The sequence below is a fragment of the Apostichopus japonicus genome, chromosome 19 (assembly GCF_037975245.1).
Source record: "Apostichopus japonicus isolate 1M-3 chromosome 19, ASM3797524v1, whole genome shotgun sequence".
NCBI classification, from domain to species: domain Eukaryota; kingdom Metazoa; phylum Echinodermata; class Holothuroidea; order Aspidochirotida; family Stichopodidae; genus Apostichopus; species Apostichopus japonicus.
Genome location: NC_092579.1, coordinates 10,773,106 through 10,788,549, shown reverse-complemented (window position 1 = coordinate 10,788,549; position 15,444 = coordinate 10,773,106). Strand labels below are relative to the sequence as shown.

General features: G+C 37.6%; 1 protein-coding gene and 1 long non-coding RNA gene across 2 annotated transcripts in view; one reads left to right on the top strand and one right to left on the bottom strand.

Moving 5' to 3' along the window:
• Positions 1–15,444, top strand: part of LOC139959674 (uncharacterized) — a 254,502-nt gene that overhangs the window by 169,718 nt on the left and 69,340 nt on the right. The gene's annotated exons all lie outside the window — the stretch shown is intronic.
• On the bottom strand, positions 1,682–12,643 carry LOC139959665 (thymidine kinase, cytosolic-like). The gene is made up of 7 exons (XM_071957464.1): positions 12,376–12,643; positions 11,329–11,360; positions 10,113–10,226; positions 8,313–8,406; positions 7,516–7,605; positions 5,412–5,531; positions 1,682–4,139 (listed from the first exon to the last, which is right to left on the bottom strand). The coding sequence occupies exons 1-7, from the start codon at positions 12,445–12,447 to the stop codon at positions 3,936–3,938; spliced, it is 726 nt and encodes a 241-aa protein (XP_071813565.1). The 5' UTR covers positions 12,448–12,643; the 3' UTR covers positions 1,682–3,935.

Sequence of the window (15,444 nt, the reverse complement as noted above, 5' to 3'; positions counted from 1 at the left end):
ACATGAGGTGTACCATGGTACCAAGCAAATAGAAGTGTCCAGTAGTACTTGGGGCATTAGGTGTGCAGTACTAGGGATATCAGGTGCACAGTACCTAAGACATATCAGGCTGGAAAGGACGTCTAAGATATATATAATCAGATGGAAGAAAAAATCCTGAAACTTCCGCTACCGTAAGGACGAAAGCCGAAGGAATTAATCCGATCAAAAAAAATGCATGAAGGCACATAAAATGGTAGAATGAGAAGGGCAATGTCCAGGGAGCCAGTCATTAAGGGTGCACAGTGTTAAAGGTTTACCAAAGACATTATAGGCATGGTAGAATTGGTGTGGGGAGACAGGTAAGCGAGGAGTGAGGTTACTTGTAAGTACTTGGGACATGAGTTGTGTACAGTACAAGGGCATCAGGGAAGAGTATGAGGCGTGATGTGCAGATCACCTAATGTATCAGAAGTGCAGTATCTTAGACAGTAGTATCAGACGTATCAGAAGTTCAGTATCTTAGACATTGGTATCAGACTTATCAGAAGTTCAGTATCTTAGACATTGGTATCAGACTTATCAGAAGTTCAGTATCTTAGTGGTAACAGACGTATCAGAAGTGCAGTATCTTAGACAGTGGTATCAGACGTATCAGAAGTTCAGTATCTTAGACATTGGTATCAGACTTATCAGAAGTTCAGTATCTTAGTGGTATCAGACGTATCAGAAGTGCAGTATCTTAGACAGTGGTATCAGACATATCAGAAGTTCAGTATCTTAAACAGTGGTATCAGACGTATCAGAAGTTCAGTATCTTAGACATTGGTATCAGATGTATCAGAAGTGCAGTATCTTAGACAGTGGTATCAGACGTATCAGAAGTGCAGTATCTTAGACAGTGGTATCAGACTTATCAGAAGTTCAGTATCTTAGTGGTAACAGACGTATCAGAAGTTCAGTATCTTAGACAGTAGTATCAGACTTATCAGAAGTTCAGTATCTTAGTGGTAACAGACGTATCAGAAGTTCAGTATCTTAGACAGTGGTAACAGACGTATCAGAAGTGCAGTATCTTAGACAGTGGTATCAGACGTATCAGAAGTTCAGTATCTTAGACATTGGTATCAGACTTATCAGAAGTTCAGTATCTTAGTGGTATCAGACGTATCAGAAGTGCAGTATCTTAGACAGTGGTATCAGACGTATCAGAAGTTCAGTATCTTAGACATTGGTATCAGACTTATCAGAAGTTCAGTATCTTAGACAGTGGTATCAGTAGTTCAGAATCTTAGACAGTGGTATCAGACGTATCAGAAGTTCAGTATCTTAGACATTGGTATCAGACTTATCAGAAGTTCAGTATCTTAGACAGTGGTATCAGACGTATCAGAAGTTCAGTATCTTAGACAGTAGTATCAGACGTATCGGAAGTTCAGTATCTTAGACAGTGGTATCAGACGTATCAGAAGTTCAGTATCTTAGTGGTAACAGACGTATCAGAAGTTCAGTATCTTAGACAGTAGTATCAGACGTATCAGAAGTTCAGTATCTTAAACAGTGGTATCAGTAGTTCAGAATCTTAGACAGTGGTATCAGACGTATCAGAAGTTCAGTATCTTAGACAGTGGTATCAGACGTATCAGAAGTTCAGTATCTTAGTGGTAACAGATGTATCAGAAGTTCAGTATCTTAGACAGTGGTATCAGACGTATCAGAAGTTCAGTATCTTAGACAGTGGTATCAGACGTATCAGAAGTTCAGTATCTTAGTGGTAACAGACGTATCAGAAGTTCAGTATCTTAGACAGTAGTATCAGACGTATCAGAAGTTCAGTATCTTAAACAGTGGTATCAGTAGTTCAGAATCTTAGACAGTGGTATCAGACGTATCAGAAGTTCAGTATCTTAGACAGTGGTATCAGACGTATCAGAAGTTCAGTATCTTAGACAGTAGTATTAGTAGCATCAGACCCAGTCTGGAGCAGCAGTTGTTCAGTGCCTTTTGCATCAGGTAAATGATGCAGCCTGTTGCATCAGGTGAACATTACCACACAGCATCAGGTCTACCAGAACCAGGATATTTGGGGTACCTTGCCAACGTACCACTGTTCAGACTTATTCTACACATGATTTATGATCACCTTACAGAAATTCAAGTAATTATGATATCATATTCAGATCTGTACACTACAGTGACAAGCAACCCAGTATCGGACTGCATGGCTTGTACATTGGGCTTACATGTAACACTGGACATAAATAAAATGACAAAAAATAAAATTGGTTTACAAGATTATTCAGATTGTCATTAATCAAATAAATTTTTATATATATCATATATAAAAATTTCAATAAAAAAATTGATTTAGCAGTTAGCACCACCACAAATTGTTCAATATCTAGATAACAAATCCCTAGCAAGAGGAATGGTTAATAAAATAATGAGGTATGTTGCACTGCCAACTTCAGCTATGTTTGTAGACTGATACAAAGTATATGAAGAAGTCAAAAATAAGATTCTCTGACAAAAATACAGCCTAATACAGAATATAATGGTACCATACTGTACATATGACATAATGCAGAAAAAGAACACAGTGTTGTAAATTGTTATTCACTTCATTTACGCAGAATTAGAAATTTGTAACTGATATACAATTTTTAATGTGGTTAAAATATCACAATGCCATTGTTCCAGACGAAAAGTACGAGAGAGACAGATAACCTGTATTATTCTGCTATAATCCCATAGGAGCCTCAAATTGAGGCTGACCGAGTCTCAGTTATAGACTGATCGAGTCTCAGTTATAGACTGACCGAGACTCAGTTTTAGACTGACCGAGTTTCAGTTTCAGACTGACCGAGTTCAGTTTTAACCTGACTGAGTCTCAGTTTCAGACTGACCGAGTCTCAGGTTGAGACTGACCCAATCTCAGTTTCAGACTGACTAAGACTCACGAAAAAGAGGAATGAACCTCAGGGAATAAGTGCAATTAGTGGATTTCAAATGAAGACTTATTTTTAAGTCTAAATTAATCTCATGGTAAAATGGAATGAAGCCCAGCGAATGAACCAGTCTCACAGTGATAACAATGAGCAACTCTCACATTGAGACTGAATTGAGTCTCGTGTTAGGTCTCAGTATAAGATTGAGTCTCATAGTAAAATGGAACAAACCTCAGAGACTATTAAAATGTGTCTCACAATGAAACTAGTGGGTCTCTTGCTGAGACTGTATTGTCTCATTTAAAGACAATGACTGAGTCTCACTGTAAAGTGGAATGAATATCAGAAATTGAACGAGTCTCACGTTCAGAATGACTGAGTCTCAAATTGATACTGAACGAGTCTTGAGTTTTAAGTCTGTACGTCTCATGGCAACATGGAATCAACCCCAGAGAATGAAAAAACTCACAATGACTATTAACGAGAATGAACAAGTCTCACATATCAGACTGGCTGATCTCATTTCAAGACTTAATGAGTCTCATTGAAAAGTGGCATAAATGTCAAAGACTGAAATGAGTCTCGCAATGACAGTGAGTGAGTTTCAAATTGAAACTGAACCATCTCATTTCTAGACTGATTGAGTCTCATGGTACAATGAAATGAAATTGAGCGAGTCTCAAATTATGACTGAATGAGTCCCATCTTACCACTGGCATAGATCTCATCTGGACATCAGCATGAAGCATAGCAAAGTGTTCTGATTCTGAGCAATATAGATAGAGCTTTAAATGTACAATGGTCAGAACTGTTGGTACTGTACTACCTTCATGGAGATATGCACGTTATCTATGTACAGAGAATACCCTTCCATCATGTAAATCCTTACTAAAACGTGGGCTTGTTTTTGGCATTTTTTTTATCTACCTTTATGTGGCAAAACATGAGGTACAGATGGGGGGTGGCAGTAAGGGGTGGGGGGCTAGGATAAGTATAACATGGACTACCTCACTGAGATGGTTCAGACATCATTTCATCCTCTCCGCAGCTACTTTGACTATTTGTAAATAGCTTCCTCCCTACACCCTTAGCTTTGATCTGGGTTTCCTCGGTTACTGGTGTCTCTAATACTGCCATGATCTTAGATGGGCTGAGTTTGTAACACTTCCTGCAAGCTGCCATGTATTTGTCTGCTCCACCAATCACTTCCAGCTAAACAAATTAATAAATGATATGAACCCAAAAATAGTGAAATAATTTTGTTAACTCCATAACCTTTTTGTATATTGTGAAGTAAAGTGTTGGATGGTAAAACTCAAAGGGGGACAAAAACATTGACATTTTGTCACAAGTGAATTTTGGACAAAACTATATATTGCTTTCAAGCTTTGAAATATAAATTTATATTTTCATCAATATCAGATTGGGATAATAATGCTCTAATTTTATTGAAAATAACCTTTCAATTGTAAAATAGAAAATTCTTTTAAGAAAAAGCTATACCACAACTGTTAACTACCCCCCCCCCCCCCAAAAAAAAAGAAGAATCCAGATTTTTGAGAGTGATCTCTTTCCCTTAAGTCTGGATAGCATTATGAAAATATTAAGGATCAAAGATCAGAGAAATGAAAGATTATGATTTTGCCTTCTGGCAACAATGACTTTAAATTTGAATGTCAGAGGGGTCACTTAGTAACCACTAAAAGGTTTTAGTAACCACCACAATAATTTTATTAAACAGTTTCATTTAATTTTTTTGAAAAGTTAAGTAATGTACACACTGAAAATTTAGTAACCACTAAAATCATTTCTGAAGGATGAAATTAAAAATTATGCACCATTTTTTAAAGTACAAGAAATGTACTTTATATATACCAACCCATTCCGTAGCTTATAAATAACTTTAGTGGCATTCTGAGACCAGCCTTTTGGCCATTTATAGAATCAAAGGTCTTATTACAAATTTGACATACAACTAGAAATCTAAATTGTGCAAATGGATTTGAACTTGAACCACATGATGTGGTCCATCAACCTTGTTTATTTAATTCAAAATAGCATACTAACATTTCTTGTACTTTAAATAATGTACTTTATATATACCAACCCATTCCGTAGCTTATAAATAACTTTAGTGGCATTCTGAGACCAGCCTTTTGGCCATTTATAGAATCAAAGGTCTTATTACAAATTTGACATACAACTAGAAATCTAAATTGTGCAAATGGATTTGAACTTGAACCACATGATGTGGTCCATCAACCTTGTTTATTTAATTCAAAATAGCATACTAACATTTCTTGTACTTTCATTTCATTTCTCTGATCTTTGATCCTTAATATTTTCATAATGCTATCCAGACTTAAGGGAAAGAGATCACTTTCAAAAATCTGGATTCTTCTTAACACTGGTCCCTTTCTTGAAGTAATTTAAATAGCCCAAGTGGCTGGTCATTGATTTTTATATTGTGACAGTGTCACTCACCTCTGTTTCATAACCAAGTCTCTTCGTGTAGGACGCCTCACCATAGCAAGTCATACACACAGCGTTCAGCTTCACCACGCTCTCTGCCAGTGGCACCAGGTTGAGAATGTTACCAAATCCCTGTCAAACAGAATGAAACCAAGGCAAAAGAAAGACATTAAATTAAATATCAAATTTTTAATGTAATTGTATGTCATGAGATGGAAAGTTCCAAATATAACCAGTATTACGTTAAGTTGCAAAATTATGAAACTTATATTCTTACATTTAAGAAATCTTATCATAAGGAAGGTTGGTTAGAGAATAACAAAACAGTCTAAAAAAGGAAGGAACAAGTTAGTCAGGATGCTAAATTGTTAAAAAAAGAAATGGCCGGATTGGTAAAGTCATATGTTTTCAAATGAAAAGTGTTTAATATTGGACCATGCAGGTAATCAACCAATCAACAAGCAAATAAGTCAGCAGTATTGTTTGGGGTCCTTCAAACATGAAAATGGTACCCATGGTACATATATGGTTAGTCGAGCCCATACATATCCCAAACTCCACGTAATGAGTTACTGTGAATCTTTTGACATTCTAGATTTACATTGAGGTTCATCTTTCTATATCGTTGGTCAAAAATGCTGAAAATTTATAATTCTAAAATACTCTAAAACGGTTATGTAACTTTGTATAAGTTGTTTAGCAGTATGATCACTTTGCATTGACATAAATCAGTCATTTGGTTCTCAAAAAGTGGAAATATTACCAATTTTAACCAATTCATAAAGTTAAGGCTTCAGGAGATTCAAAAAGTCATATCATATATATATATATTTTTTTTTAAATTAAAAGCCTTGTACACCACATAGGGTGTAGCGACAGACAGAGTGTGGCCTGAGGATCCTGGATTGACCACTCTTATCAGAACTGTCATTGATCAAAGATATGACTGCAAAGAGAGCATCTTACTGCAGATATGACATTTGAATTGTGACACTGAAGCTCATTTATATGACCTAATGATGGCATTGGCTTCATTGTCATTACCTATTAAAAATGAAAAACCGAACATCGGAAAACTGACTGGGAATTTAGAAACGATCGAAGAGAACAAAGAAACTTACGGTCTGCATCATATCATCATAATGATATGATGCAGATATGTTCTAGCAGATATGATTGACCACTGAAACTGATCGCTGAAACTGACATTTGCAAGTGACCACTATAATAAATGTGCTCGAGCACCCATTGATCACTAGGTTATCTTACATAGAAAGACCGAGCCCCCTGAGTATTTAAACACAACTGAATACAAAGTGAACTAGTGAATAATAGCTCAGCTAGGTATTCATATGCAATGACTAATAAATTGGATACTGTATATAAAACCTACTTTGAGTGTTAAATTACTCATGGAACACTTAGCCAATACTTAATAAATGTCCTGCTTAATTATCTATTATATTTCAGCACATTGTTTTTAAAGGGATAAGCGGGACATAAAACTGAAATTTACTCCAACTTCCAAACTTTTACACAGTACAACCATGGTTGAGATGTCACAGATTCACCTCCACGTATTATCAAACTAGGTGTGGAACATATACCCTATAGAACACTCTGCAAACAGCCTATGTGGTTAACTTGAAGGCGATAATATAAACCTTCAAAAGCCTCCAAAACTACTTTTCATATTCTAACTTCTTAGGCTGATTGTTTGGGTCCATTGTTTATGCAGAAAGTTTTTTTTTTCTTCTTCAGATCAGACCCAGTAATCTGAATGAGCTTCCCAAATTATAGTCAAGATTATTCACTTGCAATAATTCTCTGCATAAAATTCTTCATTAATCAATCTCTAATGCCCTATTTATAAGTTACAAATCTTGTTATTTATTGGTACGACATGCAAATAAGGTAATCTGTGACATCACAAACATGTTCATACAGTATTTTTGGAGGTGGTTAATTTACAAATGTCATTTTTTTCTCAACCTATTCATCAGGTGAGAGTAATGCTTTGGTAAAAAGTTGTTGAGTGGATTTCTGCTATACTATGGTGAACCTTAAAAATCTTTTGAAATCCTTCGTTTTTTTAAAAAATTTAAAAACGACTCACAACTCTTTGGAATGTACCGTCCAGTGCAGCTACAATCACAATCTTGCCTTGGTTGGCTAACTCCTCCGCAAAGTCAACACAATCAGGAAACTGGAAATCAGATGCAAGAAATGCACAAAAAATTATTTACTAATTACACTATCTAGGATAAATATGCACTGGAAAACTGAGTAGGGAATTGTAAACAACAGCTGAAAACAAAGAAATTTATTGGATTTGGACAATTGACCCAAATAGTTATTAAAGTCGTTTTCTTTTTTAACCATCTGAGATTTCCAGACATACAGTACGTACGGAATCAAAATCCTTCTTTTACGATTCATTTGCTGGAAGTGCTAATCAGAACAAGTAGCTGTCGCACCATGCCTATGACCAATGACGACACGCCATTCTGTGGATTGAACCAGTAATCTTTAAGAATATGATTAAAAGAAGAGATGTGATGATTATAAATTAACAGGTATAAGGGAATGGCAACCAGGATGCTGACACATGTTGAGAAGGGAAAAATTGCAGTTTTCTCAGAAATGATCATTTGTTCCAATCTCATTTTATAAACAAAAGTTATCTTTAATGTTGAAACAAGGGTTATTTTGACAATATTTCTGAGCGATTGAGAAAAAAAAGTACCCGAGCACCAATTTAATAAATCTTGTTAGCAATTATTATACGTTTTAGTTTTGTCACAAATTATCATGGGTTTCTGACGACACCCCTGCTGAAGTAGAAGACTTAACTTCTGGTTGCTAGGTTACAAATGTTTGATGTAAGTCCCTCCCATGATCACCTTCACTTACAAATTGTCCCTCATCGATGCCAATGACTTCGTTGCCCATCGCTCTCTCAGCTAAGTCGTATAACCGCATTGCTGAAGCAGCGCTGCATGTTTGTCTGAGGAAAGAGAGACGGAGAAAAGAGATACATAAATTAAAGTGATAGCAAATATGATATTAGCCAACCATACTTTCTTAACTTACAGTACCTCACACTATAAGGAAGTTATGGCACTTTTTTGCTCACAAGCACAAATGCAGAATAACAGGAAAGGTACTGTGTCCTGGGCTAACACCATAATATGTAATGGGTTCCGACTGTGTAATATAATATACTGTATTTGTACATGTGGTACCTTATATAAGAATTTAAGAAAGGAGAATAAAATCGCAAATGGGTTTCAGCACTTTCCACCCATCTCGGTACAGATACCATTTTGAAATGTCTACTTTTTTAAAGGCATTAGCGTCAAACATTGTAGTCGATTCGGTGCGTAACGGTGACACCAACAATGTTGCAAATTGAATCTGGTCAATGAAATGACTCATTCACATACTAAGGGCTTCGCACTAGAGATGCAGTTAACTCCGACCAATTCTGAGAATACTGTACTTGGGTCCTAACCATCTTAGCCAAGTAGGCTCTTAAAACTCACCCTTTGCACTGCATCCTCCAATACCCTAATTCTATAAATAGTATGTATTAGCCATTAAAGGAGTAACAGGTACAGTATGAAAGTTTATTGTTGGAGCAAGGAAATTACATTTCATCTTACTCTGTAACGGTCTTGGCAGTAATAAATTGAGCAGATTTGCTAAGCTATTGTATCTTCAGATACCAAGTGAAATATAAGTTAATGTTAAAGCATTTATCTAGTGTAAACACCACATAACCAAGTCCCCTGTGCTGACACTAATAAACTCTTAGTTGTGCTTAAACAAGTCTGTAAGTAGGCGATTAAATCTCTCTTAGCAACTGCTCTGATGTAGTTGCCCCTAGCAACATCCATTTACAAATTAGTAACTGTAAGGAATCAACTGCAAGGGAGAGAATAGATAACACTGTTCATTCCCTGCAGTCCAGCCACCCTGCCCTCTTATAACTCTATGCTACATTTCTTTCACTGTATTTATCTTTGCAACCTCCTCTACCATCTGCCCTTAAAGGCATTGAAGACTCGCCCCAAGCAGGATGCTGTCAACTTTAAAAAGTTAACTTTCTGTTGCTTGCAAGTGAACTTTTTCTCTTGTCGCTACAAAATGCAGACAGTGATACCTTGTTATCTTTAGCGGGACCTGAGATGTCCTTTGCTGTATCGTTGTACAGTCACTTTGCTGTGGGTATTGACCGCAGCTGTATGAACTGACTGTACAGTAGTGTCTAATTACCGACGGTAGCAAGCTGTGTGTGTCTTCTGGGATCGATGGTGGTGTCTAACACTTCTGTTACACCTCATTCGAAACAAGGTCAGATTACCGGCATTAGACGTTTCTTTTTGCGCAAGTCTTCACACCCTTTAAGCCTTCATAACTTTGTTTAACCTTGTTCTTCAATTGCACCCTCGGTCTCCCCAGGAAACAGTTATAATGCCATAAGGCTTTCGTTAACGCTTACCACCTAGATCCAATTGAAATGAAGGCATGATTTGACTAGCAGGGTGAGGGGGGGTGGGGTGGGGTGGGCGGTATTAAACTTCTAGTACTGTGGGAAACAACTTTTCACATTAAGCAAAGTTTACATCCAAAATTTATTTCAAACAGTTATAGGTGTGGGGGAGAGGGAGGGTGGGAGGGGTTGTGGGATTTTCTATAAATATAACTCACCTGTCATGAGTCGCCACGGCTGCTTGGTCGTACCTGACATCATTTGCATATTTGATGAGGAGACATCTGTAATTTGCTATTTGATACCTCTTTATCCTTCTTACTAATTCAGTTCTGAAATTGAAAGGAATATGAAAGTAGCAAAGTTGTAAGCCTCTCTACAGATTATGATTATTCTCTATGAAAGAGTGATACTGTACAGTATGCAATGGATACGTCCCAATGCCAGGGTACCGAACCCGGCTTAGAGTGTATTAGTACAGTGAATCAGTTTGGCTTTCATCCCCAGGCTCTGACCATCAAACATAAAATGTGATGTGTCCTCAGTCAAGTGAGTGTCTTTGTGCTCCCAATCTGGACCCCCTCCACCTCTATGTCAACTGAGAACTGAGGAGATATGTCTACAGTAGAGGCAGCCCAATTAATCACACATATTCAAAGCATTGTGATTGTAACTACTTTGTACAGTAAAGAAGATAGCAGACATTAAATTCTCGTAAGTTTTAAATAAACTAATAGACAGAGAGCATATTTGAGGTAAAAGGAGAAGAAAATGACTTGTGATTGCCACAAATTGTATCTCCTTTCATGTAAAGCCATTTAGAGTACTATACTAGTTATATAGTCAGTATTGCGAAGTTCGGAACACTGTGAAGTTCGGACACCCCTAAGAAATACACAATTTCACCATGACAACCTACAGGAAGAGCCAAATTTCACCAAAAAGTACGAAGCTACAGTAATTTTCTCTCCAAAATGACCCGTGTGCAAGTAAATACTTACATATTTGTCAATAAAATGACGGAGATCTATGAAGTCTGTTATAATTACTGAAAGAGCAACTGCGCCACCAATTTTATCACCAGCGCCACACTGTGGGACCGTGTGTCCGAACTTCGCAATACTCTAGCAAAGAAATACCAGTTCCACAATCACGAAGAATCTTCTTGGAATACAACGTGAAAACAGTTGGCAGGAAAGAAAGTTTGGCCGTGTATCGTAATATAACACACTTCTCCAACCATATCAAGTATATTTTCAGGTTATTTATACCAGAAGATATAGTTTTGGGGTGTTTTAAGGCTTAGGTGTCCGAACTTCGAAGTGTCCATGCTACTACTGCTTCTATACTATACTACTATACTACTGCTACTATACTACTGCTTCATGCGCAAGGTAATTTGTAAAATGATCAAACTGGAAGAATCATACTCACGTTTTACCAGAGAACATAGGTCCAAATATAACCTGTGAATAGGAAAATAGAGGTCAAAGTTGAAACTGGTAAGTCTGCAGGGCAACATTTATTGCAATCTGGATCATAATATCTGAAGTCACAAAATGGTACATACTGTACAAACATACTGTACAAAATGATATTCAAGTTAATATAACTGTTGGATCTGCCATCGTTACATCGAAAGTGCGGCGATTTTAGTAGATTTAGAAGTGACACAGAAACGACTTAACTCACATTTCTTTGAGGGAATCAACTACCGAACTTGTGTATATTTTAACGTTACTAGTGTGACAAAAACACATGCCTTGGGAGCACACAACTAACAATAACCCCACAGCTTGTGTGTAGTTACGGGAACTACTGTTCATGGTCAGTTAGCAATGTTCATGCTTTCACATCTGGTTTTCTGGTATACTAGCTACTGTAGTATACATTACCATTATAAATATTCATGCATAAAGAACGCTTAGGATTAACTGTTGTAGGAGTGACTGTTGCTATTACTAAGAAAAAACAAAACAATGTGAGCCTTCCTTTCTCGATCAACCTTAAATTCCTTTTCAGAGTGTATGTTTATTCCATCACATACTGTACTACTAGGCCTAGGCCTAGTACTACTACTGTACTAGGCTTGTTGTAGGCCTATGCTGTATAGGCCTAAGCATAATACAATACATATAACACAGGTCTAGGCCTATCCAACAAAACGGTAGTTTATATTGTTAATTTTATGTCACACATTTTGCTATGGCAGAATCTACCGTTCTTCTATGGAAGATAACAGTAACCCGCCTAGGCCTAGGCCTATAGCCAAAATTGGTGAGTCATGGACATAGGCATAGGCCTACATAGATCATGCAATTAATTAGACTGAGTAGACTAAGAGTTAGAACTTAGACTAGCCAAAGCCATGAGTAACTTAGACTGTTAGAACTTGAAGTTGAAGGCAAGAATTAAGTTAGCACTACAGATGTTTTAGTTTTAATTGTTTGCTAGGCTTAGGTTCCCGCGATGATGCCTTACCTGTACTTGTCCCCTTGTTCGTTTTCTTGGATTCGGAGAAAACCCAGCCATGCCAGAGAAGTTTGTGGCCATGATAACGTTTCTTATTTTTATCTTGAAGAAAATATGTAGGTGGATTTACAGTCCTCTCAAATGCTCTCTAAATGCACTTAATTCAATATACGAGCATAGCTGTAAGATTTCGTGGCAATTTTAAATTCCCGCGATATCTATACCACTGACCTGAGGTCAGTGGGGTTACAGCATAGAAATTGATTAATTTCTATGGGTTAGAATGATCTATACGTACCGAATGCTGTTAACTACGGAAGCGTAGAAGGGACATTGCATTGACGAGTTACCAACTTGACAAAACGACTGCAAATTGACGAGTTGTCGAGATGGTAACGTGACAAAATTCAGAAAATTGACGTTTTGACGAGATAACGGATCTCGTCAATGCATCAATTTTCTGCAAATTGACGAGTTGCACGCTTACTACGTATACCCTCACCGAATCAGCCGTATGTTTGTATCGAATAATATAATTAATATAAAGTCTTGCTCCAGTAGGTAATATGGAACGTCAAAAGGATCATATGCGGTGTTGCTACCTAAACAGGAGGTGCTACAACCATGTACAGGCCGATGCTACTACTCCCAAGTGACGATGATGCTACTGTAAAAAGGTGTCGCTTCTATACTCTAAACAGGCTAGAATTCCTTTATAGAGGAACTATAAAACAGGCCACGCTACTGCTACTTTCAAGGGACAGTGCTACTGTATAAATTAGTAGCGCCAAAACCCTAATTAACGGAAAGTGCTTCTACTCCAGGTTGGAGTCGATACTACCCCAAACAGGAGGTGCTAATAGGCTAAACAGGCGAAGCTACAACTGCTTAAGGCGTTGTTACTGTAAATTGGTGCCGTTACTACCCTAGACAATAAAGTGCACCGTTACAGTAGCATCGTCACTTGAGGTCCATTTAGGGTTTCATAAAAAGACCATTTTTGTGTTTACATGTTGTGGAAAAATATAAAATATATAAAACTTAAGCATTCTGAAAACATTTCTAGTAAATTTTATGTATTACATATAAGACGGCAGTGATTTCCAGACTGTAAGTAACCCCACACAAGGCGCCCTCTTATAACTCCCTATGGAAAACGGTCACACATATTAGGCGGAGTGTATAGCCTAGTGGTTAAAGCCGGCGTCTCCCAGTCATGAGATTCCCGGTTCGATTCCCCGCCGACAGCAATGTGTGTCGTCTGGCAAGGGTGTTGTTCAATAACAACTTCCTGACATGGACGTTAAATGAATGTGTGCCGAGAGATTGGCTTCGGTCAGCTTGCGAGTCTATAAGCCTCCATGGCTTCTTTCGCGAGTTCCTGCTTGCGGGAAGATCACATATACATACATACATACATACATACATACATACATACATACATACACGCATACATACATACATACATACATATTAAATGTAAAGGATTAAATAGTTTATTCCCTAATTAAGAGAGCCAGGGCCGTATTTAGCTTGTAGGGGGCCCGGGGCCAGAAAAGATTGGGACCCTTCCACGATTAGGCCCACTATATGTAAGCCGAGCGCCACCATAGGTTGGCGCGTAGCGTGCTGAAATTTTGGCGGAAAATGCTTCACAGATCGCTGGAAATGTCACTTCCCAGGCCTTGAAAGTTGCATCTAAACATTTTCAATTTTTAAATCTCATGTTCTTGAAATTGACTTTTGTCACAATTAATATGTAAATTTTGCTCTTTTTGTTTTTTGTTTTTACGTTGTTTTTTCTAATTCCCCTCCAGGAATCATCAATATCCGTTTTCCGTAAAGGAATCACATGATCGGTGGTTGATAGCTTGAACGTCATCCAAATATCCATAGGGATGCCAATTTGTTTTGTGCAAAACCGACAGAATTTACATTTGTAAACACTGAATTTATGGGGTTTGTGGTGTCACGTGTGTGACAAGTTACGCAAATGTCGTAGAATAAAGACCATGTATCATTATAGGCTCCATGTATTTATGGAAAGACAACTTTTTGTTCAGTGTGGAGTTTCGAACAAAGGTCCGTATGTTACATGTTGACCATCGACGGACGGAAAGGCATCTTATGCCTCCATTTTTTTGGACACCCAAATGTGGGGGACCCTAAATGTGGGGGCCCGGGGCCTGGGCCCAGGTGGTCCCCGCCGTAAATCCGGCACTGAAGAGAGCCCACTGAATGATGATTGTGCCAATAGATTTCTTACTAAGAGTGTGTATCACTATAATGCGTAAAAAATATACATGGTATGGCTAGCCTGAGTTAGACAAAGTTATGACCCAATCCAAACTGCATCTTTCATTTCTTTTTCTTATCTGCATGATTGCATGAACTTCACGGATGAAAGGAAACACTCACTTGTCAATGACCACGCAGCACAACAGTTCGTTGATATGGATTTTATTTCACACCTGTAAGTGACATGTTTAAGTTTCAGTATACTGTAGTTGACCGCAGGGACGTCGCTAGAGGGAGTGTGTGTGTGTGTGGGGGGGGGTGTCTCACTCCCCCCAATCTTGGTAAAACTGACGATAGTTGGAAAATTTGAGTGCGACAGTCGGAATTTCCGACTGTCGCTCTCTAATTTTTCCGACTGTCGCACTCTTATTTTCATATATTCTTGTAATTTGTGAGTGACCTACAATTTTCGGTCAAAAGTGACCTTTAATCAGTCATATTTACCACGTTTTCCTTGTCACATTGAGAAATTGTATCTCGCGATCCTTATACTCCACCATACAAAACTTCGTATGATTTTGAATACTCTTGTAAAAAAATCCTTATAAACTACTGAACAACGTATACAATTAAGACGCTCAATACTAATCTACGTAAGCTTAAAAGTGCCATCAACACAAAGAAAAACTTTGCCCCATAAGGTGAAATTTTTCAGTAAATTGTTTAGAAAAAAAAGATTTCCCCTTTATTACATTAACATAGCTTTTGTAGTTAGTAGTCTATGTAGCCTTTCAAACAGATAACTTATACTCAGTTGCTTACTCGCTTAACCAGAGTGAT